At 46.5% G+C, this 25,352-nt stretch overlaps 1 protein-coding gene across 1 annotated transcript in view; it reads left to right on the plus strand.

The window, feature by feature from the left end:
- Window positions 1-25,352, plus strand: part of AGBL4 (ATP/GTP binding protein-like 4) — a 1,510,571-nt gene that overhangs the window by 1,483,982 nt on the left and 1,237 nt on the right. The window contains exon 12 of the mRNA XM_012639488.1: window positions 19,734-19,830. Coding sequence (XP_012494942.1) covers window positions 19,734-19,830 — 97 coding nt within the window. The remainder of the gene's footprint in view (window positions 1-19,733; window positions 19,831-25,352) is intronic.

Genomic DNA, 25,352 nt, shown 5'->3' on the forward strand with positions numbered 1-25,352 from the left:
GAAAGGATGAAAGGAAGGAAGGTTGGTTTTTTAAAACTGTATATTAGAACTCTTTCTTACTTGACAAATGTGATGCTTCTTCTGTGCATACTTCAATTTTGATACTTTCACTTTGTATTGAAGGATCATCAGAAATTTAGCAGGTAGAGAATTTTAGAATAATATTACATGGGCAAAGACATGAATGGTAATGGAGCATTGGGAAATAATCCACACTACAGTGTGGCCAGGGCTCAGGGGAGGTATGGAGAAGAGGCTAGATAGGTAGGCAGGGGCCAGATCACAAGAGGCCTTGATGTCAGGTAAAGGAACTTGGGAGTTCATCTAGAAAGCAACGAGGAATGGGAACTACAGAATGTAGAGATGTTACACCTCTTTGATGGCCCTTTTTATAATGCCTACAAGACCATGAGCCCTTCGAAGTTGCTAATCATATCTGAGTTATCTCTGTATCTCCAGGATTAGCCACAGTGACGGGAACACAGTAGGTGTTCATAACTGTTGATTGAATAAATTGAGGTGGCTAAACTGATACCCAGAGTGGATGAATGACTTGTTCAACATCACTGTGAAACCTGATGGCAAAGCTGGGCCCGGCCCCATGCCAGAGCTTGTGCAGGTATATTACTAATGCCATATACCCCTGGCACCAACTCATAGCTTATTCAGGGTTCTTGGGTTTGAGTGCGTCCTGTATGACATGGTCTAGATTCAGATTTCTCTCCATAATTCCAAATCCTTTCCCTCAGAAAGCCCAGGGGCATTTGTGCCCAACTTCAAGAAGCTCACTGGCCTTGTGTAATCTCACAAGACCCATTAATGTTCTAGCCCAGCTGTCTTCTCCCAGGCAACCCATTGCCATTATCAAATATTTAAAGATCACCTACTGTGGCCCAAGGCCTGGAGCATTGAAAGATGAGTCAGACACAGTTGCTATGCACAGATACTGGTCTGAACCTGAGCATCTCAAGGGCACAGACCCAGTGTGATGCTTCTCATATCCACAGTGCCCGGCCTAACACTTGCTCAAGGAGGTTGAATGACTGCGTGAAGACAGTTGAGGTGATGAAGAAGAAAAAAGCACCCATATAAATCTTGTAAGATAGAAAGCTGCAAGAGGAATGGGATTGATGAAAAACGGGTAGAGTTCGGAGTCCTCCCAGAGACACACTTTAAAGATTTCATGGAGGAGGTGACAGCTTCTAGGTTAAGCCTTGAAGTATGACTAAAACTGAGGACAAGGTGGATGCTCGATGCTGCAGTTGGAGAGAGAACGAGAACCAAGACACAGACTCTGGCCAGGTGCAGTGGCTCATGCCTGTAATCCCAGCACTTTGGAAGGCCAAGGTGGGAGGATCTCCTGAGGCCAGGAGTTTGAGACCAGCCTGGGCAACATAGCAAGACCCTGTCCCTACAAAAAATTAAAAAAATAAATAATTAGCCAGGAGTGGTGGCACGCCTTAGTCCCAGCTATTTGGGAGGTTGAGGTGGGAGGACCACTTGAGCCTGGGAGTTGGAGGTTTCAGTGAGCTATGATCGTGCCAAGAGTGAGATCTTGTTTCTCTATCAAAAACAAAAACAAAAAACTCTATCAATTGTTATTCAAAAAATATCCTCTCATTGTTTACTGTGTGTCAGGTTGTGAGGGACAACAGATATGCCAAGCTGCCTTCTCAGAATTTACAGCTCCAGAGAGGAAAGAGGCAAAAGGAAGCAGATGTGTGTGTGTGTGTGTGTGTGTGTGTGTGTGTGTGTGTGTGTTGGGGTAGGTGGGGGAGGGGCAGTGGTGTAGGATCAAGGGGAGGGCATGGAGGAGACTATCAGATTGGTTAGGCTGGATCAAGAACATTTGAGGATCTAAAATTTCACATCACATTAGGCCTTCATTCTCTACCAGCCACAAAATGTGTTTGATGTGGAAGGAAAGAGAACTAGCATTTACAGTGCTCCTGCTATATGCCAGTAAAAAGTACTTTACATACAGTATTTTTATTTAATATTCTGAACCACTTTGAAGTAGGTCTGTGTGTTCTCGTTTTATAAATGAGAATGCTAAGTTTAAGCAACTGGTTAGCGCTGGGATCTTTGTGACTCCAAAGTCCTTGATTTTTTTCCACTACACCATGCTGACCAGACAGCACGCTCATGCTCTCCTTATGCTTTGGTTAATTGTGAGTGTGTGTGTGTGTGTGTGTGTGTGTGTGTACGTACACGCATGTGCCCGCTCACATTTTCCTGCATAACTGTGGGCCGAAGGAGATTTTGATTATTTCTGTCCAATTAATGCTCTGTTCATTCGTGCTGTCTCCTTGTGATTAGAATTAATTGCTGCTGATTACACTGTGTGGAAGGAAAAGGACGGCCATCAACAGTTCTGCTTGGGGATAGAAACATTGTAATGCAAAGCAAAACCGGTTCCCAAGGACTTGAATTAAAAAAATTCTCTCTGTTGGAGAAAGATTAGGTATTCTGTGACCAAAATCAATATTCTGTGACCCTATCCAGGCAGAAGGACAACCTGTCCCTGTTCTGGTCAGCAGTAAAAATAAGAGGAATTGAGGCAACATATTCATTTGGAAAATTGGTTGTGTGTGAAAACTGCTCGTGTGGTTTTGCAAATCTCTTCCTCATCTGTATAATTGAGAGATTCGATGCAACAAACACCAAGGTCTTGTATTAGCCAAAATTTGGTTGCAAGTGACAGAAAACCCAATTCAAACTGACTTAAGTAAAAAGGGGAAATAATTAGCTCATAAAACTTCAAAGTCCAAAGGAATACTGGTTGTAGGTATGGCTGCATCTAGGGACTCAAGCGAGGTCATCAGGACTTGGTCTCAGCTATCCGTGCTCCCTGCCTCAGTGTTTCCTGAGCATAATCCTGGCTCTGTTCTTCAACGAGCTCTCCCCTCTGAGAAGCAGAACGGCTGCGTGCAGCTGCTGGTGGATATCCCACCCTCTCGGCATGAGGGGTGATTCCCTGTTTCACAAGTCCTAGAACTGAGTCTCACTGTCATCCCTGATTCATCACTGAGGCAAGAGGAATTTCAGTGCTCTGGGCGGCCGAGATAGGTTGACTCTGTCCCCACTCAGAGTCTGGGTGGTGTCACCTCCTCCTGAGCCACAGGAACTGAGATCAGGGCTCAATGCAGCAAAATGGGGTATGTGAGGAAGGAATAGATCAAGAGCAGGTAGATGAAATAAGACAAAACAAAAAAGATGTCCACTATTGTTACCCTCCTACTCTGATATTTTATGATTCTCTAACCACTGGTGCAATGCCAAGTTGTTTAGAAAATACAAAGATCAGTAAAGTTCAGGAAATACTTGAAGTCAGGAGGTGTGATTAATGGCAAAAAAAGAAAAAAGGATAAAATATCTATTTTTGAACTTCTACTTCATATTAAGCTCCATACTGGGTGTTTTCACATTCATTATGTCATTAAATCTTTACAATACCCTTGTTAGTAGCTATTGTTATTCCAATTTTACAGATAAGGAAATTGAGGATTAGTGAGTAAACCACTTGTCTAAGGTTTATTTATTTATTCATTTACTTATTCTTTTCACAAGTGTTATTTGGTGGTATATTGGGCTGTGGGGAAACAAGGATGGGGAGGAGGTAGGCTCTGCCCTAAGGAACTCGCAGTCTAGTGGAGAATAGAGACGGGCACAGAGCAGTGGAGATCATCGGTGCAATGGGTACAGTCTGAGGTCTGGAGGCTCCCAAGCCATCTTCCTCTTTCACAGGCCCAGGGCTCCATGCTCTGCCTAACTGTGGCACTGTTCTGAGAGCCTGTGGTTCAGGAGGAGCTTGTGTCCCTGGAAGCCCAGTGTTACTCAGGTGGCTTCACTCTGTAGCTATAACTAGCTAGTTTTGGAATGAACCTGACCCCTTTACCCCATGATTCACCTGCATGGGGTTAGAGGAGCATTGTTCCTCCACAATCTTTTCATCTCTACAACCAAGAGAGAGTCATATCTCTGGCCTTGGAAAATGCCTTTTAGATGGTGGCATTCAAGGCCTCCTTCTCTTCTTCCTCAGATAGTCCCTTTCCCAGGATCCCTAGTTCTGATGGACTTTTCCTCCTTTCCTAGGAGTGACGGGAAGAGCAAGGCCACTTTACCTTCTGGAGTGTGTGACGTGCGCCTTCACACCCACCCCTGCTCCTGACATAATTTTCTTCTCACAATCACATTCTCCATTAACCACTAGGAAATTACCTTTATTTCTCCCCTCTGTGAAATTCTGAGATAACCTTGACCCAGGAAGAAGAAAAGGCCAAATTTCCCTCCAAATTCCTACCATTAGCAGTATTCATTGTTCACAAAGCAAATATTTAAATGAAAATCTGATGTGCCAGCCATTCTGCTAGGCACAGGGGAAATTATGGTGAACAAAGCAGCCATCATTTTTGCAATCACAGAACTTGGTAGTCTAGTAGAAGAGATAGAAATTTATCAAAAACACACATCCAAATGTAAGGTTATCATCATGATAGAACCAAGAAGGAATGCCAGGAGGTTCCGGGAGGGCATATGACTTGGCCAGGAGGTCAGGAAGGCTTCTTGAGGAAGTGGCAGTTGAGCTGAGGTCTAAGAATTAGTAGGATGTACCTAGAGGCAATGAAGTGGGGGGTCTGGAAGAGCCTCTCAGGCAGAGGATGCCACAGAGGGAGCATGAAGTGGCACAGAACTGGTTTAAGAAATCCTGTTGCCCACGGGATAAATGAGAACATGGAATATAATATGACTTGTTGTCCTATTGTTGCTAAAATAGAACAGAATTGAGTGAGACGTGGAACAGGCATGTTTTATATCCTGACGTTGAGTAGATCCTGATTAGCACTATCAGAGACAGGAAGGCAGTCAGGCAGACAGACAGGCCAGCTGGCCCGTCAGAGGTATGGGAGAGTGAGAATGAAAGAAAAAGGAGAAGTTCCAGAGAAAATACATTCTGTCCTCAAGATTGGATAAATATGTTAGTCTCACACCCATCCTGTGAGTGGAATCATTTTCCACTTTGCTTGACATGAAATCAGGATGTCCCCAACAAAGCATTAGATACAAGGACATTCTGATAACTGGATATCATAATGGAGTTTCATGATAGGAATCATACTAGTCACTTGGCACATCTGCGCAGCAAAATAAAATTAGATAACGCTACTACTAAGAAGTGTGTCATGGAAAGTACTCTGGGGAACACAGAGCTCCCCGCCTTCTAGATGCCACAGTCAGATTCCTGCTTAGGATCCATGGTGACACCACCACCTGGTTCTCTAAAACAGGAACATGCTATGCTCTCCTTGATGCTTCTCCTGGTCCAGACACCTCTGCCAGCAACCCCCATTCAACCTCCAAGTATCATCTGTTTTCCTTGACAAGTGTTTGTTTCTATCTCCTCCTTACTATGTCCCTGACAGCGCCCTAGCTCAGGCTCTCTCATCTTCCCTGGACCAGAACTGTGCTCCCTGTCTGCAGTGTTCCTCCCTCCAGATCATCCTCTACCAGGGACATGAGAGTAACTAACCACCCTGAAGCCAAATTTGAGCATTCTCTCTCCACGCCTTAAAGCCTTCCCATGACTTCCCATTATCTGCAAGATAAAATTCCTACTCGTAACATCACACAAGGCACTCGTGATCTGTGTTTGCATTTTTCTCTTGCTTCCTTCTTCATCTTGTAGAAGACATTCCGGCCCTGACAAACATCTTTGAAGGGATCTCCATGCCTCAGCACGCTCACACCTGCCTCTGCCTTTGTTCAGGATGCCTTTCCATGACATCATCTCCTCTTTACCTGGCCAATGCCTACTTTTCCTCCAAGTCCCCAGATTTCTATCTTATACTATATTTGGTAGTTTCTGCCTATCTTCCCTCCTGTAATATGAGCTCCATGAAAGTAGAAACCTTGTCATTTTCTACAGTTGTGTCCCAGCAACTAGAAAAGTGCCTGGTAAATGTAGATTCTCAATTATTTATTGACTTAATTGTTTCACAAAGAATCATCTAAAAAAAAAAAGACAACCCAACCCCCCAAATCAGCTCAGGTGCTGTCTCCTGAGAAGCCTTCCTAGGTGCCCCCAATATTAAATTCTACTTTCTGCACCCCTACTTCCCTTACTTACTTCTCTGTGCCATAGTGTCATTTCCCTGACTTGCAATTTTTATTTATATGACTTTTCTAAGGTCTGCTCAAGAACAAGGACTGATTTCTTACTTCCCAACCTGTAGCAACTGGCGCAGTGCCTTACATAGCAGATACTCAATAAATATTGAATACATAAACGAGTTCACTTTAAGAAAGTTAAAATAATAAAGAATCATAGCATAATAATAATTTTTTAAAGCCACAGGCCTTATAGTTGGACAGCCTTAAGTTTAAGTCCTAACCCTCAACAGATGATAAAATGAACCTCAGTTTTCTAACCTGTAACATGGGGATAACAAATACTACCCTGCTTGTCAGTAATAAATGAAACTAGTACATTGCCTGGAAAGTAGTAACTGGTCATAAACATTAATTTCATCCCCTACGTTTCTAGTTCAAGACAATAGTTAAAAAGAAAGTAGCACACACTCTAGTCCAGGCAACAGAGCAAGACACTGTCTCAAAAAAAATGTAGAACAAGGGCAGAAAATCATAAAATATTAGAACCAGGAGAACCCTCAAGATTGGAGTTGAAACTGAACATCATACCAAACATCATGGGATTATTGTTCTTTTGCTTGAAATGGAAAAAGGATGTCCCAAAATGAGGATTAAATGCAAGGAGGTAGCCAATAATGAGGTACTATAATGGAGTTTCCCTGTAGTGATGGTGAAACTGTGCAGTAAGCCCAATTCCTCCATATTATCCAGATGGAGAAATTGAAGCCCAGGAGGGGGCCAGTGACATGCCCAAGGTCATACCGAAGTTGGTGAAAGCCAATGCTCACATATAGGCCTCTTGACGCACAGGATGTGGCTCATTTCATCCATCCGTGTAAGCACTTCAGATTCAGCCCTAATCAGGAGTGAAGACATAGGAACAGGGGCATGGGCTTCTTTTAAAGATTGGGGACCCCGAATCTAGTCCCCTCAGCAAACCCTTTAGTGGGCCTTGTAGGTTCTGAGCCCGGGGTGTGATGCTTCCCAGCCAACGACTGGCCCCAGTGCTCAGCCACACACTAGCCGAGTTTGACAGTTACCTCACAGGGTTCATCTGTGCTGAGCTGTTCTTTGATCCCTGCAGCAGTCTGGGGTCACCAGACTCTTTGAGGTTTTCTAGTTATGTTAACACAGATGCACTTGGGATAGAGTCTACAGATTGTGCATTCCATTCCATGTCCAGCTTGATTTCATTCCCCAGCACTGCCAGATTTTCCACAATCCCAGAAGATTCAGAACATAAGAAGGGAATGGGTCAGAAAATAAGAAGGAATATTACCTGGAAGGTGGTGATAAAATCAGTTATCTCCATCCGCAGACCTAGAGCAAAGATTCTTAACATTTGAAGGATATTCCTTCCTTCAAAAAGTGTAGAAAATTATGAATACTCTCCCCAGAAAATTCACATATTTGTCTGTAATAGCAGAGGGTTCAGGAACCCCCAATGGCCCTCCTGACCTAAAGGCTTACGGAACATCGGAGTTTAAAGGTTTCAGAACATCAGCGAGTCAGTCCCTCCTCCAACTTTGCAGGTTGGAAAACTGGTACCTAGAGGAGATTCGTCCATGCAAGGCGGTGCTGCCACCCAGAAGCCAAGCCGAGGCCTGGAGCCAGGCGCACCAGAGATCCTTGCGCTTATTACACCTCTCTTCCTTCTCCCCTCCCTGTTGCTTCAAGATGCTGCTATGCAAACATTTACTTTGGTCTTTGGTCTTATTTTTACTGTGCATCAGTTGAAGCTTCTAAAAATATATGTGACACAAGCAGGAGCATCGCTCAGAGAAGCAGAGCCCCCGCTCAAGCCGAGCCGCCTCAAAGCCCCAGCCTCTGCTGAGCTGGGGCCCAGCTGGGCAGGCACAGCCAATTTCGAGAGCCAATCTCCAGAGCCATGGTCAACTATCAGTGGGGAAAGGGAGGCACTGCTGGGAAATTGTTGGTGCCTGGAGTGAAAGAGCAAGGGAGTGAGGGAGACAGGAGACAAGTGATAGTGTGGGAGCTGGAGAGAGAGATTGATTCCCCTCTTGGGTGAGAAGTGGGTCTGAGTTAGACAGATGGGCTCTAAACACCAGCAGGCGAGGGCAGGCAGGGAAGGGAGAGGCAGTGCAGAGATTGAGGTGTGTTGGAGATGGAGGGAGGCCACTCCTCCCTGCCAAGGTGATGGGGAGTGGATTAGATAACCATCCTATGAGGGTAACACGGCCTGTGAGGGTACATTCCTTTCCTCTGGCCTGTGCCCAGGGATCCATTCAGGGATTACTTTTTCCAGGTAGGGAAGCCAAGACACCTTCCAGCCAAGCACCCGCCCACCTCTCCTATTTCGCCTGCTGCTTCTCCCCCAGATACTGTGCAACCGCGACACCAGTGGTTCTCTCCCAGGAGTGAATTTCCCCCCCAACGAATGCTTGGCAATGTTCGAAGACATTTTTGGTTGTCACAACAGTGTGGGTGCTGCTGACATCTAGTGGGAGAGGCCAGGGATGCTGCTAAACAGCCTGCAATGCACAGGACAGCCCCTGCAGCACAGACTCGCCCAGCCCAACGTGTCGGCGGTGCCTGGGCTACAAGCAGCTGGAGGGCAGGACCATCCCTGTTTTGCTTACTCTACATGATGTGTGTGCTCTGTGTGCCTGTTTCATGGCCCAATGCATAGGAGGTGTTTAATAAGTTTCTGTCGAATGAATCAATGAGTAACAAATAATGAATGAACTACAACAACCTATCTAATGTGGTCTGAACTACACACATCCCCCAAGGTCATCCCATCTAGAATAAGGTACATCATACCTGAGGTCAGATCTCCATCTGTCCCAGCCCAGCCAGCCTCTACCCTTCCAAAGACCCCATCAGAGTGGTGGATACCACCTTCGTGCCCAATAAGGTTGGCTCTCGTCTGCTTGGGCAGAAAGGATACCCCCTGCTCCAGAGAACACTTCACCTAGGGCAGAGCATAGAGAATGAGAATTAGAACTAGAGATCATCTAGTTCAACCTCCAGCAAATTTTATAGATGAGATAACTAAGGCACACAACGTGGAGGAGACCTACAAGGTCTTACATTGAACATCCAGAAAACACAGAATTTTAAAAATAATTTCTTCATCTCTCCCTCCCTCTCTCTGTCCTTTTCTTTCTCTGTCCCTTGTCTTGTTTTTTTTTTTTTCCTTTGTTTTCTTTTGCTCCCTGCCTCTATCCACAGGACTAACATATGCTGAATGGCTGGAAAAACATTTGAACGTAACACCCTTGTCCTTGAAGAGCTCACACCTTGTTCAAAATGACAGTTTCGTAAACGATAATAAAAAGAGCTACGACATGCCAGCATTGTGCTGAGGGTCTCGGGTATATAATTTCTGATCAACACAATAATCCTGTGAGGTGGGTAGCATTATCCATTTCAGAGATGGGGAAACTGAGGCTCAGAATAAGTAGCCTGCCCAAGTTCACACAGATGAACCTGGAGGAGCCAAGTTTAAAACCCATGCTTTCGGACTCCAAACCCCACATTCCAAATAGATGCACGACGGGACACGGTGTCAGGAGACAAGGCTTAGACTAGCTTACTGAGGCCTGTGAAGGCCAGATTTAAGAGTTTAGATCTTACCTTGTAGGTGACAGAGAATCTGTGTGGGCTGTAGGTCAGGAAGTGACAAGGTTAGCAATTGTGAGAACATCATTCTCGGCAATAATGCGGAGAAATTAAGGCCAGAAGACCAATTAGGAGGCCAAAGCAATATTCAGGTAAGAGGTAAGGGTCTGAACTGAAGGAGAGGTAGTGGGAAAAGAGGGAGAGCAGGTTTACTGTATGTTTAAGAGGCAAAATAGGCAACCCTGCCCTTGAGAGGCAGTGAATAATGCTAATCAAAAGCAGCCCAGAATTGACATATACGGGTCCAAATCCTGGTGGACGCACTTGCTGCTTGTGTGGGGCGGGTGGGGCGGAGGTTCCTCACACAGAGCCAGAACCCACCCCGCACCCCAGCACTTTCATCCTCAGTCTTGGCCGAGCGGATAAACGCTCAGGGAACATGGAGTAGGCCGAGTAATGACCCCCAAAGACATTCAGATCCTGATTCCTGGAACCTGTAAATGTTTCCTTGCATGGAATCAAGGTCTTAGGTGGTACCGTTCAGGATCTTCAGAAGGGAGATTGAGATCATCCTGGATCATGTAGGTGGGCCCTAAACACAACCTCACGTATCGCCATAAGAGAGAGTCAGGTGGAGGCTTGACACACGCAGAAGAGGACAGAGGCAAGGTGACCACGGGGACAGAGATTGGAGTGATGTGGTCACAAGCCACAGAATGCCAGCAGCCACCTGAAAGAAATCATTTCTGCGATTTCTCTCCTGAAGCCCGTGGAGGGAGTGAGGCCCTATTAACGCCTTGATTTTGGCCCAGTGAAACTCACTTCTGACTTCTGGCCTCCAAAATTGTCAGAGAATAAATTTCTGTTGTTTTAAGTCACCAAATTGTGGTAATTTGGTGGTGGCAATAGGAAACTGATATGGAGCCTCACAGTTGTCCTGAACTTTAATTCATCCTTTGATGCTTTAGACACCCCTCCACACACACTTATAGTAAGCAGTCTCTCCAGCCTCCTCCCTGAAGCGAGCCTCAGAAAACGCCCTTTTGAATTGCATTTCACGTATCAAAAAGGAGGTCTCCCTTCCTCCTCTGTCTCCGTCTCTCGCTGTGTCTGTGTCTATTTCAGTCTTCCTGCGTCTCATGTACTGTCTCCCTCTTACGCCTGGGTTTCTCTGCTGTTTCTTCTTTCGGCTCTTTCTGCTTCATCTTTTGCCTTTCTCTCCACCCTTCCTTCCCTCCTTTACCCTTGTGTCTACATCTCTCTCTCTCTCACACTCTGATTCTCTCCCTTTCTGTTATTTGCTCCCCATTTTTCTATCGTTCTCTGCCCTTCACTCCATTTCTCTTCAGTTTTCAAGTTCGAGTCTCTCAGCGTCTCTGATTGTCTTTCCCTCCTTATCTTCCTGCTCCATCCTGAGCAGTTTCTCTCTGCATCTTCCTGTCGCTTTGCATCTCTTTCTCTTTTGGTCTCTGCTTTTGCCTGTCTCTTTGTCTCTTCCTCCCTCCTGCTGTCTCTCCCTGACTCTCAGGCTGTCTCTCTCTCTCTCTCTCTCTCTCTCTCTGTCTCTCTCTCTCTCTCATCTCCCTACCGAGGGGGTGCCTGTGACCGGAAAGGACTCTGCAATTACATCTGCAGCCCCCGCACTGCACTGCAGAGAAGGATTCATCTGTTCAGGCACGCACCTGTCCGACATTGTGGGAGGATTGGTGAGGAGGCAGAAACAAAAGATATTTCATTGTCGTGTTGTTCGTCTGGCTGTACCTAGAGGCTCCTAGGCAGGTGCCTCTTAATATTCCGGCAGTGCTGTCAGCCTCACCGAAGAGAAATCACTTTTCCTTGGCCTACCCCTCTGCAGAATTAATCTTCCCCTTTAACGATGATCATCTGTTGCTGGCAAGGGTAGGAGTGTGAGCAGAGAAAGAATTCTAGGCGGGGGGTTTCCAAACAGGGAGCAGATAGGAGTTAAATTTTCTTATTTGGAGGCAGGATGATGGCAAGAAAAGGCCTTCATGAGACAGGGATTGTGTCTGTTTTTGTCTTTGTCGTACCCCAGCTCCTCGAACAGTGTCAGGCATGTAGGAGACACTTAATAAATATGTTCATGAATAAATGAGTGCATGAATGAATGAATGGGCTTTGATCCTCCTTTTGCCAATGCTTGATGTGCCTGATCAGAGAAATAACTTCCGATTTCTCATCCATAAAATAGGCACAGTGATCAGAGCTTCCCATGCGGGGAAAGAGGAAGTGGCATATCATATCTGAAGAGTAGGGTAGAACTCAGCGCCCTTCAGTGCAGGCCAGGCCAGGTGAGCTTGCCGAGGGTTCTGGAAGAGCTACAGGAGGGAGCAATGTGGAGAAGGCTTCAGAGATTCGAGACCATGAGGAAGGAGCAGGGTGGGGAAGGGAGGATGAGGGCCAGGTGGGAGGATGGGTGTGAGACTCGTCCTCCTGGAGCTGCTCTGGGAGGTAGAAAGGACAGGCAGCCAGGAAACTGCCACATGCAGAGAAGGAGATGTTCCCTATCCCCACCCAGGAGGACTCAGCCTGAGACTGATCATATCCCTAGTTAGGAAGTGGGCTGGATTCAGCAAGAGCCCAGTTGTGAAACAATTCGTCGGGGCTCATGGTTCAGATGGGGAGGATCCACTCCTCCCTGGTGCTGGCCAGCTCCTTTGCTCCCTCCAAACCCATGCACACCCCACCTTTCCAATGAGGCCACTCTGGCCCCTCTGCCTAATACTGCCACCTGCTCCCCGCTCCTTTTACTCTGCTCTCTGCCCTTACCTCCCGGCTAGCACTCATCACTCTCCAGCACACTGTGTAGTTGACAAAGGTGTTAGGTTTACAGTTTATCTCCCATGGCTAGAATGTAAACCCATAAAGACAGGGCTCTTTGTCAGTGTTCTTCACTGTGTATCCCAAGTCCCTAAAATAACTTGGCATATAGTAGGCTCTCAATAAATACTTGTCGAATGAGAGAATGAGGATGGAAATTTTCATAAGCTTATTGTGTTGAGGCTTCTGTTTGACTATACCATGTTAACTGTAGTGGACTTGGGAGACTATTCATTTACCCACAGAGAAGTTAGGCCCAGAAAAGGCCACATGGCAAGTTAGTGATTAAAACCGTGAAGGCCCCAGGTCTGAGGCCCTGAGACAGGGGAACAGAAGATCCTTAGTCATTGCCACTCTCCTCGAGCCCTTGGGGCACCCTGAGGTAGGTGTGTTCTGAGAGCAGAGAGCGAGAGGTGGCGATCTGAGCAGAATGGAACACACTGTCAGCAAGAGTTTGTAGCATGAATAATCCCAAAGAGCTGGTAATTCAGAAACCATCCCCATTGTCTGATTTTTTCCCGTTTTAGATTCAAGACCTGGGTGCTTAACATCTCACAGCATCTCAAAACCAGCATGCCCCAAACTGAACTCCTGATCTCTCCCCTGAAGCTATTCCTCCCCAAGTCTTCCACGTCCCAGACCGGGGCACCCCATCCACCCAGCTGCTAAAGCCTAATACGAAAGCGTCATCCTTCACTCCTTCCTCTCCTTCAGGCCCCACGTCAAACCTGGAAGCAGGTTCTGTCTCTCCCACCCGAATGTCTGTCTCTTCCCCTCTCTACTGCCTCTGTCCGGTCCAGCCCCCTCATCTTACCCCGGGCTGTTGCAACAGCCTCCTGCATCCTGCCTGCTTCCACTCTTGCCTTCTGCTGTTTAGCGCAGCAGTGACCTTCTAAAAATATAAATCAGATCATGTTATTTTCCTACTTCAAACTTGTCCATACTTTCCCATTTGCTTAGAAAGTCCAGACTCCTGAAAGGTGGTCCAGAAGGACTTACGTGATCTAGCCCTTACCTGTCACTCCCTGCCAGCCCTCCTCCAGTCCCTGTCTCCCTCCCGAGGACCCTTCACTCCCCACAGGTGCTGCTGCACCACGTCCGCTCTCAGTTTCCATGTCCCTCCTCAGAGAGCCCTGCCCACACCTCCATTTCCCCCAGGTATAGACCCTGTGCATTTTCTTCATAGCAGTATTACAATCGCAATTATATATTTATTGGGGTTTTTACTACTTTGCTATCGGGCTCTGCCCCTAGACTTAGCCATTGTCTTGGTTTGTTTTATTTTGTTTTGTTTTTAGCCATAGTATACCCTGAGCCTTCCAGTGAGCCTGAACATTATGAGTGATCAATAAATATACATCGAGTGAATGAATGACAGATGCAACACATAGATACTCACTGGTTTTCATTGCCTACAGAATAGAAGTTTAAATTCCTTGATTTGGCACTCGAAGCCTTTGTTCTTCTGTCTCCTGTCTAATATGGCAGCCTCATCTTTCATTCCACACTTCGGCTCCATGGGCCCTTGGGCCCTTCTCTGCCTTACTTTGCATCATGTGCCCGGCTACACTCTGCTTCTCTGCTGATGCTTGTCTTTGTCTTCCTCCCCTTCAACATCCGTCTTTGTCTTTCGAGTCTTTGTTATGTGCCCACCTTCATGAAGCCTTTTGCAATTCTTCCATCTGAAATTCCATCTCTTTCTACACGTCCATAGAATTTTATGTTTGCATTTATGATCACACTCAAGAGAGGAGACAGCATATGCATGTCACTAGAAGACACTGAGGTTCATATGCTACCTCTGCTACTTTGAAGCCACAAGACTCTGGATTAATTATGTAAACTCTCTGATTTTCAATGTCCTTATCTCGTGAGATATGTGTAGAATCGGGCTGTGACCTTGCAGGGCTGTGGTGAGGATTGGTGATAGTAACTACATTGTGTGCGTTACACAGAATAAACCCTAAAATAAACAGTAGTTGCTTTTGTGAAAGTGACAACACAACAGCCTGCCTGGTAATGTAGTTAACGGGAGCATGTTGGTTTCCTCCTCTAGACTGTAAAGTGTATTTATCTAATTCTTCGTTATCAATCACTGTTCATAGCAATACACACGTAAGAGGAGCCCAGGAAATGTTTGAATGAATGCATGAAGGAATGAGTGAATGAATGAATGAATGAGAGTGAACAGTAAATGTTCAAATCCTCATTACCTATTGAAGGGCCCTGTGAAAATGGAGTCCGGGGCTACTGACACCCACCCTTTATTTCCAAACAGCTCTGGATAGAAGTCACCGAGTTGTTCCGAGTCTCTGACAGTCCCAGCTGAATCCTCCCACTTCACTGCTTTGAGGGTCCTGATCCCACCTGCCCTGTGCGGCTGGCCATTCCCTGCCATCTGTGAGAAACAGATCAATGACCTACATAAGAATCTGAGGATGGGCCAGGCATGATGGCTCACGCCTGTAATCCTAGCACTCTGGGAGGCCTAGGCGGGTGGATCACTCAAGGTCAGGAGTTCGAAACCAGCCTGAACAAGAGCGAGACCCCATCTCTACTAAAAAAAAATAGAAAGAAATGATCTGGACAACTAAAAAAAAAAAAAATATATATATAGAAAAAATTAGCCGGGCATTATGGCGCATGCCTGTAGTCCCAGCTACTCGGGAGGCTGAGGCAGAAGGATAGCTTCAGCCTAGGAGTTAGAGGTTGCTGTAAGCTAGGCTGACGCCACAGCACTCTAGCCCGGGCAACAGAGCAAAACTCTGTCTCAAAAAAAAAAAAAGAATCTGAGGATGTTTCTTTGAGGAGATTTTTAATTTATAGATCATCCTGAGATTTTTGTTGACAATAAATAGTTGGGAGTTTCCACCCCAATTTTTTTTCTCTCTTACTGAAAAAGGTTCCAGCCAAAAAGAGTTATTTCCTCTCCTTGCCTGAATCTTAAATCTTTGTCCAAAGACAGCTTGTTTTAATTGAAAATGTCCAATCAATCTCTCCCCTCCTCCCCGCTGATGTCCTATTCCTCGACTCAAGCAGGGCCATTGCAGTAAATAATCTGGAGTGAGGCCTCCAGGGTTTGAGGAGTATGTTATAGGGTTGGAAGGGGGAGGGAAAGAGGGTTGTCCCAGACAACTCTCACCTTTAAAACACTATCTTTTCAACAGAGCCTGTCCAAAACGATCAACATCATACAGTGGGATGTTTTACTGGAATAGCCCAACTCCTTTCCCTTGTAGAGCTCAAGGTGATTGATCAACAAGGATATCTCCTACAGTCGATTCAAGTCTGGCTCTCAGTACGGGTTGGTAAGGAAGGGATCGGGCTTCTCTCTTCCCCATTCATTCATTCAATCAGCCCCCATGTTATTCATCAACTAGGTACAGTCACACGCTCCATCCCAACAACCCTGTGAGGCAGGCATTATTATTCATGTTTCATAGATGAGGAAACAGAGGCCTATGCAAAGTCACAGTGTTCTAGTTCCCTATTTCTGCATTAGAAAATCTCCCCAAAACTTAGTGGCTTAAAACAGCAATAGCTTTTCTCTTGTGTTCTATGCAAGTCAGAAATTCGGGAAGGTCTCAGCTGGGTGGTTCTAGCCTAGAGCCTGATGCAGCTGCAGTCAGGCCGTGGCTGGAGCTGGAACAGCAGAGTGCCAGAGGAGCTGTAGGCTGGCCAGGAATCTCCCTTCTCTCTTTCCCTGTCTCAAGGTCTCAGGGCAGTCAGGCTGCTTGCATGGAGGCTCAGGACTTCAGCTCGAGTATTCCAGCAAGCAAGTACAAGTTACATCACTTTTTATGACCTCACTCCAGAAGTCCCACAATGTCACTTCTCCCACTTCTGACATTCTTTTGGTTGCGAGTGAGTCACACACCCATGCAATTTTAAGGGGAGGGGACATAAACCACACCTCTCAGTGGAAGAAGAGTCAAGGTCATATTATAGAATAACATTGAGATGGGGGATATTGTTGCAGACATCTTTGGAAAATGCAATCTGTCAGACACAGCATGAGGTAGAGCCAGGATTTGCATTAGGTACATCTGCCTCCAAAACTTCGGCTGCGACCTTTTAGGTCAATCCACGGGGACCTCTGCTTTCCTCTGTGCCCTGTAGCTCTTACTGTCAGCACACACAGCCCTGATTTGCCCTCCTGAAGCCAGCCAGAGACCGGCTGGGTGAAAGCAGGCAGCCCGCCCCTGTGGGCCCCAGCAGTGATTCTGCCTCCAGGGTCTGCTGGTCAGAGAGGCCATGCCCAATGCCAGCTTGTGAACTTTTTAAAGAAGAGGACAGAGAAGGTCAGTCACATCCAGAGGAAGAAAGCAGGTGGCAGCCCCAGAGCACAGCGAGCCTACAGTGCGTCTCACTGTCATAAACAACTTGTCTGGTGTTTTTCCTTCTCCCACCAGGCGCTGGCCTGGAATGACTCAGGCTTTGACAGAAAAGGTGCCTTCAAGTTGGGAAACAGTCCAGAACAGTGGAAAGCTCATGGTTCTGCAATCAGACCTGCCTGGATTTGAGTCCTGACCATGCCATTACCGGTTATGCAGCCTTGGACAAATTCCTTAACTTCCCAGAGCAAAAAAGGGATAAAATTGCCTTCATCACTGAGTTATTTTGAAGATTAAAATGCGTATATAGGCAAAGCACTTAGGGAAGTGCCAGACACATAGTAGGTGTTTCATAAATGCTAGTTTTCATGTCCTGGGCCATGCCCAACCCCAGCTTGGGGACTTTGTGAAGAAGGTGGTGAGAACTCTCTTGACTCTTCCCCACGTGCGTGTCCATCCCCGTGGCCCTGGATGGAGTGGAAACCCAGAAAACCTGGCGCAGCCCCAGACAGCACAGAAGGACGGCACACGGCAACTGCCGGGCAATCCTGCAGACGGAAGCAGCAGCATCCTTCCTTCCCTTTCCACTTTGTCCTCTCCACTGTGACCTACCAAGACCCCTCCCTCACACATTGTCCTAAAACATTGCAGCCTTCCAGAAATGCTTGTTGGATGGACGAATGGACTGTTGCTCCTTTTGTGTCCTCTCCCTGAAATGCCCTCTTCAGTTGTCCCACCTGTGTAGTCCAGCTGAGAACAAGCCTTCTCCAGAGAGCCCCTCAGACCAATCTCAGGTTCCTGCTCCTCTACATGTCTCCTGTGTGCCCCCAATATGCTCCTGAGTCAGGGATGTGAGTTTGTCTCTCAGTAGGCTGAGAGTTCCCTACCATTAGGCAAGAGAGACACAGACGTGGATATGAAATGCGGTGGGTCTGGGAGGCTGTCCCGGACAGGTAGTTTAGGGAGGCAGTTGAATGCAGGGAGCCAGGGTGCTTAGGTTCAGTTCCAGCTCCATCACTGATTAGGTGCCCAACCTTGGGGGAAATCACCCTCTCTGAATGGTGGGAATAATATACCTACCTCATTGGGTTATTGTGAGGACTGAGTCAATATACCTAAGGCACTTAAAAGATTGGCCAGCACATATTAAACATTATGTATTAGCTATTATTATTTATTCATTCAACAAATATATATTTCACACTATTGCCAGGTGAGTATTCACATGATGAATAAGACAGACGTGGTCTCTGCCTCAAAGAGCTTGCAGACCAGAAGGGGTTAGTTCACACAAGAGATGGTTAAAATACAGTCTGATGATTGGTCCTGTTGGGGAAGACCAGGAAGAAGAGGCTGTGGGAAAACCCAGGAGGGACCCCATCCCAGCAAGGGCAGCCGAGGAAGACTTATCCAGTAAAGTGACAAGTGAACAAGATTTGAAGGCTGAGAAGGCAGGGACAGTGCTCTGGGAAGGTGGCATGGTTCGGGCAAAGGCCCGGAGGCAGTTCAGTACTTGGGGGACGTGGAAGGCAAGGAGGATAGCAAGCACAAAGCTGGGAGAGTAATCAGGGACCCAGCTATGATCGGCCTTGTAAATCATGCTCAGAAATGTGGACTTTAAAGCAAGTGGGAGCCACGGAAGTGTTTTACTCAGCTGAGTGACATGGTCAGACCTGGCTACACTGAAGAAAATGGACGAGATTGGGGCACTCCTGTGGCAGGGAGGCCCGTTAGGACAGGATGACACTAATCCAAGGGGAAGATGATGCTGGCCTATTCTAGGGGGTGGAAGGAAGTGGACAAATTCAAGAGATAGGAGGTCTCATGGAGAAGAGTTTGTGACAGCTTGGATATTCAGAGCTGAGGGGGGAGGGAGAAGGAGGTTAAGGGTTAAAATAGGTAAATGAGTATTCCCCATACTATGAAGTAAGTGATAAGCACTTTGAATGTGCTTATCTGTTCAGAAGCTGTGGAAGTATGAGGCAAGGGCACCAGTTGTAACCCTGGGAGGAGAGGTGAGGAGTATGCTAGAAGGGTCTACTAAAGACGTGTCACCCAATTGGAGAATTGATGGGTATAAATTAGCCAGGGGAAAGGGGGAAAGGCATTTAAGACAGGAAATAGCATATGTGAAGGCCCATAGATGTGGGATATAATGCACAGAGCAGATACTGTGTGTTGCTGAATAGATGATTGTTGTACTAATTTATACTAAGGTGTTAATGATCACCATGGAATTGGCCCTTTCCCCTTCCCTGGGGAGTTAGTACTTTAACAAGTCATGAATCTTAAGCCTAATGATTCATTATTGGTAGAACTTCAAAGTGAAATGGGGACACTATTTAGGGTCACAGAGAGTTTTACCACTGTACCCGAGGTTACCTGAGAGTCAGACAGGCCCTGGTATATAGACAACAAAGGTCTCTTGCCCTTGGGTTTTGCTTATCTGGCTCTATCCTGAGCCACCTGAGGCCAGACCAGGGAAGTCCAGCGATTTCCAAAGGGCTGCAGTGTACCCTAAAAGCTGTAAGCACAGTTTTTGGGGTAAGACTACCTAGACACGTATCCTGTCTCCTCCTTTTCCCAGGTGTGTGATCTTAAGCAAATTACTTAACTTCTATGCACCTGTTTCCTTATCTGTAAAATAAGAATAATAGTAGTAATTACTAGTTAAGCTTTCATGAGGATCAAAGAAGAGAGTACATACTGACGCTAGAACAGTGAGTGGTGTTCCTGTTTTTACTACTACGTCATTTTTATTAGTAGTCCTCTTTTCGCTCTGCCTCAGTCCTTTCCAGAGTTTCTCCTTAATGCACACACATGCAGATATGAAGCTGGGGCGGAACGTGGCAAGAACGTTTTTGGATTATTATCGGCTGAACACCTTGGTTGAGAAGGTGGCGATTCCCATGCCGAGGCTGCGGTAAGTGGCAGAGCAGAGCCATCTGGGCTCGAGTCCTGCTTCATGGGCTTTGTGTGCATCAGCTAAGGGGCAACTTCCCTTAGCCTCTCACTGGCTCTCAGTTTCCCATCTGTGCCACAGGAAAGATAATCTCGGCCACAGAGATTGTGTGGGGCAGAAGAGCGTATTTCCTGAGCATAAGTATCATTAAGGGGTGAGACATTGTGTGGGGGGCATATTTCTGGGTCTAACATGGGAATCCACAGGGATGAGAGTGTTGCTGGGAGCTGAGTTCAGTCATTGTTCTAGGTTTGTCTGGGTGTCTCCATATGTCACTTCATCTAACAGCCCATGCTCTAGGGTCCTTCTTCTCCAATCCTTTGGTTTCCTCATCTGTGGAGTGGGGACAATGGTACTCACTTATAGGGTTATTATGAGATGTGTGTCAAAGCACCCAGAGCAGTGCCAGGCATACATATATCCTGTCAGTGCAGTCCCCTTCCCTGAAGATATGAAGGTTTGGGGCTGGAGAGGACACACTCCTGAGAAGTTCTACCTCAGCTTCTCTGCTGGGGCCAATTTACAGGGCCAGTGAGGAGAGAAGGTGGGGAGGTGAGCATCTGTCCTGACTGAGGGCTGGGCCAGAGCTTGAAGTGCTGGGTGTTTCCAAGCCCACTGGCGGTGAGCCCAGTGAGCATTTGGGCAGTGACATCCAATGACATCTGGAATGTGGCCCTGCCCTACCTCTTGGTCTCATTTCCTACTCCCCCAGTGATCTATCCTCCTTGAAGGACATGACCAGGCCCAACTCCTGGCTCCCGCCAGACCATTCTTCCCACTGACCTTGCCCATGACCTTGCCCAGATACTTTGGTGCCTCAGGGCCTTTGCACTGATGCACTTTCCTCCCTACCCTATTAATAAAAACAATGTAAATAGCTGTTATTTATTGTATAAAGTACTTTTTGTACATCATCTTATTTATTCCTCATAGACATTATATTTTCCACCTTACAAATGAGGAAAAGGAGGCTCAGAAAAATACAGAGAAGGTCTGAGTTGCCTGAGGTCAAAGAGTTTTTGGCAGAGCCAGGGTTTGCAGTTGAACTGAAGTTCAACTAAGGTCCACCTCAAGTGGAAGTTCATCAGTGTGGATTCAAATTCTCTCAGGCTCATACAAGTTTTGGGATCTTAGGCAAGCTTCTTGGCCTCTCGAAGCTTTTCTCTACCTACCTATGCATGGAGGTAATAACAACCTCTAAATATAGTTTTGCAGATTAGCAAGCTTAGCATGGTGCCCAGCAGTCAAGAGGTGCACATTAAATGTTTTCATCGCCTCTCGTTTCTGGGTTACAGCCCCAGATTTCCAACCAGCCCGTCATGGCCTGGGGAAAGTCCCTTGACTTACCTGGTTGGGATGTTTCAGGGCCCTCGTTCTGCAACGCTGTGAGTATATATCTCCAAGCCCCAGGTCCATGTAGAGTCTGCATAACAATGTACTCTGAGACCCTGTCTTGGATTGTTCATAAATCACCTGGGGTCTTTGTGCTCCCCATCCTGGGGTTTTAGAAACTCCTGCAGGAGAATCACACCTATTTCTTGTGCCCCTTGAGTGCCTGTGCTTTACTGAGCACGCTCACATATATACACTCATTCACTCTCTCAGGAAGGCGACACTATGCCAGGCCCTTGGCAGGAAGAAGATGCCAGGATGAGTAGCTGATTAAAGCATGACCCCTGCCTCTGAGGAGCTCACCTCCAGAGGAAAATTCTTAGTTCGTTCTTAGAAGTCATTCTTGATTGGTTAAAGTTCTTAAAAATTTAAAGCTTTATAAAACTCACAAGACCCATTTACAAGTTAATTTGGGGATCGTGTCTTTCAGGTCTTCTGTCAGCCTGAATAAAATTGTCTTGATCCTTCACCACTTTTTCCTGGCATGTTGCATTGTCATAGGCCAGTGAGATGGTGTTGAAACTCAGGGAGACTTTAGAGTTCACCTGGTCTCTCTTCATGGTACAGATGAGGACAGTGGGGCCCAAGGAGCAGAAGGACCTGGTCGGGGCTATGCAGTCAGAGCCAGGACCTGAACCCAGGCCCTCGCCCTAGCCCGGTGTGCTCAGCATCAGCCAGTACAGCATTTTGGGAGGCGGGGGATGGAGGGGACCCTGCAGCTGGATCTAAAGGATGCAGGGGAGTTCTCAGGGCCCTGAGTTCAGCTGTTCATGACACCTCTTTACCCCGAGCTTTGGAGCCCTGTTTAGAAAAGAGCTGGAGAGCTCATTCCTCATAAGTCCACAGCCTTGTGGACTTTAGGTAAATGCACCCACGCTTAAATTTAAAATAATATTAACTTCCTCCCTCTCCCTATACCTCTGCCTCATAAAACCATGAACACCATTTAGCTCTAAATTGGTCAGTAATCCTTTAAAAATGGATTCCCAAGAGGATACGAGGCTCTGAGCTCTGATTTGGGATTTGAATTCTTTCCCCCTTTTTTTTGTATTATTTTCCAACCAAGCATCAAATAGCTTAAGTGAAAGAGCAGTTCTGGTTTTAAAGGAAAATTACATGTTTTGACTCAAAATTAATCTTCATTTTCTCCCATCTCCATGGATAATTACAATATGTCAGTTTCCACCCACATGCTGGTGGGAGCCTGTTGGCATCCTTGGGTGTTAGGCCACCTTCGGGTAGTGTCCCTGGGGAGGGGCAGCAATGTAGGCACAAGAGCTCAGGCTCAAGAACATGGCATTGATAACCAAAGTGGAGATCACACATTTATTTGGACCACAGTGACATAGTCATAGAACTAAAGTCAAAAATGCCCATCAAAGGGAATAAAGTTAGACAGGAAAAATGTACACGCCAGGTGCGCTTCTGTGGGTAGACAGAGCATGAGCGTGGAGGGTGGGCTGGCCTGTGGGTGAGGGGGGCTCAGGCTCAGCAACAGGCTGGGAGGGCTGGCTCTGTGGTGAGGTCAGGCCGTGTGTATGTGTGCACAGGGGGCTTGTCGGCTACTCAGCACACTAGAACCCACCATGTTCCAGGCCCTGTGCCAAGTGCTGTAGGATTATACATAACCCCTGCCCATCGGGAGCCCAAATTTATGGAGGATAAAGGCAGGTACACACGCAAAGGTAACAATATTGAACAGTGTATAATAAGTACTCAACTACGTGTCAGATTGCGCCTTCTCTCAAAAACCTTCTACGGCTCCTCATTACCTTCAGGGTAATGTTTCAACTTTTCTTCTTGCTATTTAAGACCTTGGCCTACATTTTTTTCCCTACATTTTAAACTTCATTTACTGCTTCCTACCACACCTCTATCCCTGTGATCAGCCTCTCCACCCCACCTGATTCTTTCCACTTCATGTCCTATGCTGCAGCCTGGACAGGTTAGCTGTTTTCATGCTTCCTTGTCTTTGTGCGTCCTTTTTGTTCTTCCTGGAATGTTCTTCATTTCTGCTTATAGATAGTGAACTCCCGCTTATCTTTCAAAACTCAGTCCAGATATCACACCCTCTGTTTTCTTGTCCCTGTTCTCTGCCTAAGACAGCTGCTTCCTCTCTGCTGAGCTCCTAACTGTGTTTTGTGCATACCTCTAGCATGGTGTGTGTCCCATGTGCACGGTCATGGCATCTTTGCATGTCTGGCTTCCCCACTAGACAGCCTGCTCCTTGACAACTGTCTTAATCACTTCTTTATCTTTAGTGCATCTGCAGGGCCTAGCATAGTTTAAGTCCTAAATAAGCCCTAAATGTAACTGAACTATACAATGGTAGAACTGAGGAAGCCCCCAGAAATCATCTGCTTCAACCCTTTCACACTGTAAAAAAGAAAAGTGAGACCCAACCAGAAATTACCCACCCACACAATCTGGCAAGTGTTTGGTAGCTGGCAGGCATATCCCAGTAAGACCCCCTTCCAGCGGAGGCAGCAGGGTTTGAACTTGTTTTTAAAGGACAAGTTGAATTTGGATTGATGAAATAGAAAGGGGGAGGTATTTTCCATGTTAAGGGATAGGGTTTGGGAAGGCATGAAGCAGGACCTAACAGGACACGTTCCAAGGCAATGACAAGGGCAGGATTTTAGAGCAAAAGAGATGGTAAAGATAACAGTGAAAGGTCATTTCTAGTTGTCCAACACTCTTCAAACACCCACTCCACACCAGACCAGCACTTGGCTTAGTAATTATAGAGCAAAAGAAAACATATCAAATTTAAAATTTCTTGAAAGAAACGGATGGGCAAAGACCCACCTAGAAAATGGCAGGGTGAAGGTGATGCTATGGACAAAGTGCTGCAGAAGCCGAGGGAAGGAAGGGGCTTATTTTCTGAGAAGTCAGCTTCCCAAAGGAGGTGAGTCTGGAGAGGTAGGGAGGGGAACAGCCTCTGCAGAGGCCCAGAGGTAAGGGGCATTTGCCTTCCAGGGCCCCCTCTCTCTCTCTGTGCCCCAATCTCTGATTAGAGGCTCTTTGCCTCTGACCCACCTCCCGAAGTCACTGTGCACATTCACAATCCTTCCTAGCCACTGCACACCTCGTCCCATGCCACCATCCACCTGTGGCTGCACCATCTGTGACCAAACCTGGGCTTGCCTCTCCAGGGCAAGCACACCTTCCTTTGTCCCCATGAAAACATACCCATCTTATGTCCTGTGTTCCCTGTGGGTGTTAAGAACCACACTCCTCAATGACATGTACAAAGCTCTTCCTCCGCCGTCATTTACTAGAGCCTATGAGGCAGGAAGAGCATGGATCATTCTTCTACTTTAGAAATGAAGAAGTGGAGGCTCAGAGAAAGGAAGGGACTGCTTCAAGATCACATTGCCCTTAAGCAACATTCCAAGTGTGTGCTTGAGGGTGTTAACGGGCACTGCCCTCTAGCGGTGTCTCACCTACACTGGACAGTCCCACCGTGTTAGCAAGGGTCTTCAGTAAATGTCGATTTTTAGACAGTGAGGCTTCCTGGTAGGTGAAATGTGTTAGGGCAAGGCGTCCCTTTGTGTGCTGACACTTTTTCTGTCTTTACCTTATTTATGAGTCAGCAACAATGAAGGAAAATGGTGCTCCAAGGTCAGAGCATGACGAGTCACAAGAAGCCACTTCTTGAATCCTAGTTCAAATTTAGCCCAAGAGAGTCCTGTATCTGTGGCATTAACTACTTTCTGCAGTGCGTTGTAGTTATTATTTTGTGCAACTATCTCCTCTACCAGGCTTTACGCAACTTGAGGACAGTATCTATGTCTGCTCATCTTTGTCATCTCCAGAGTCTGTAGGACCACGCCTCGCACCTAGCAGCATAACTTTGTAAATTACAGTAGGGAAGGGAAGACACTAAATGGGTTTACTCCTATTATCTTAGTTAACCTTACAACGTCACCCCAAGATCGGAAGTTAAATAACTTCTGATACAAATGAAGCTCAGAGAAGTTGCATAACTTGCCCGAGGTCACATGTAGCTGACTTGGGAATTCAGTTCTTTCTGGCTCTGAAGCCCACTCCTTCCACTGCAAATAAATATTAGTTCAGTGATTAATGAA

Source organism: Propithecus coquereli, unplaced genomic scaffold (assembly GCF_000956105.1).
Source record: "Propithecus coquereli isolate 6110/MARCELLA unplaced genomic scaffold, Pcoq_1.0 Scaffold14, whole genome shotgun sequence".
Lineage (NCBI taxonomy): Eukaryota > Metazoa > Chordata > Mammalia > Primates > Indriidae > Propithecus > Propithecus coquereli.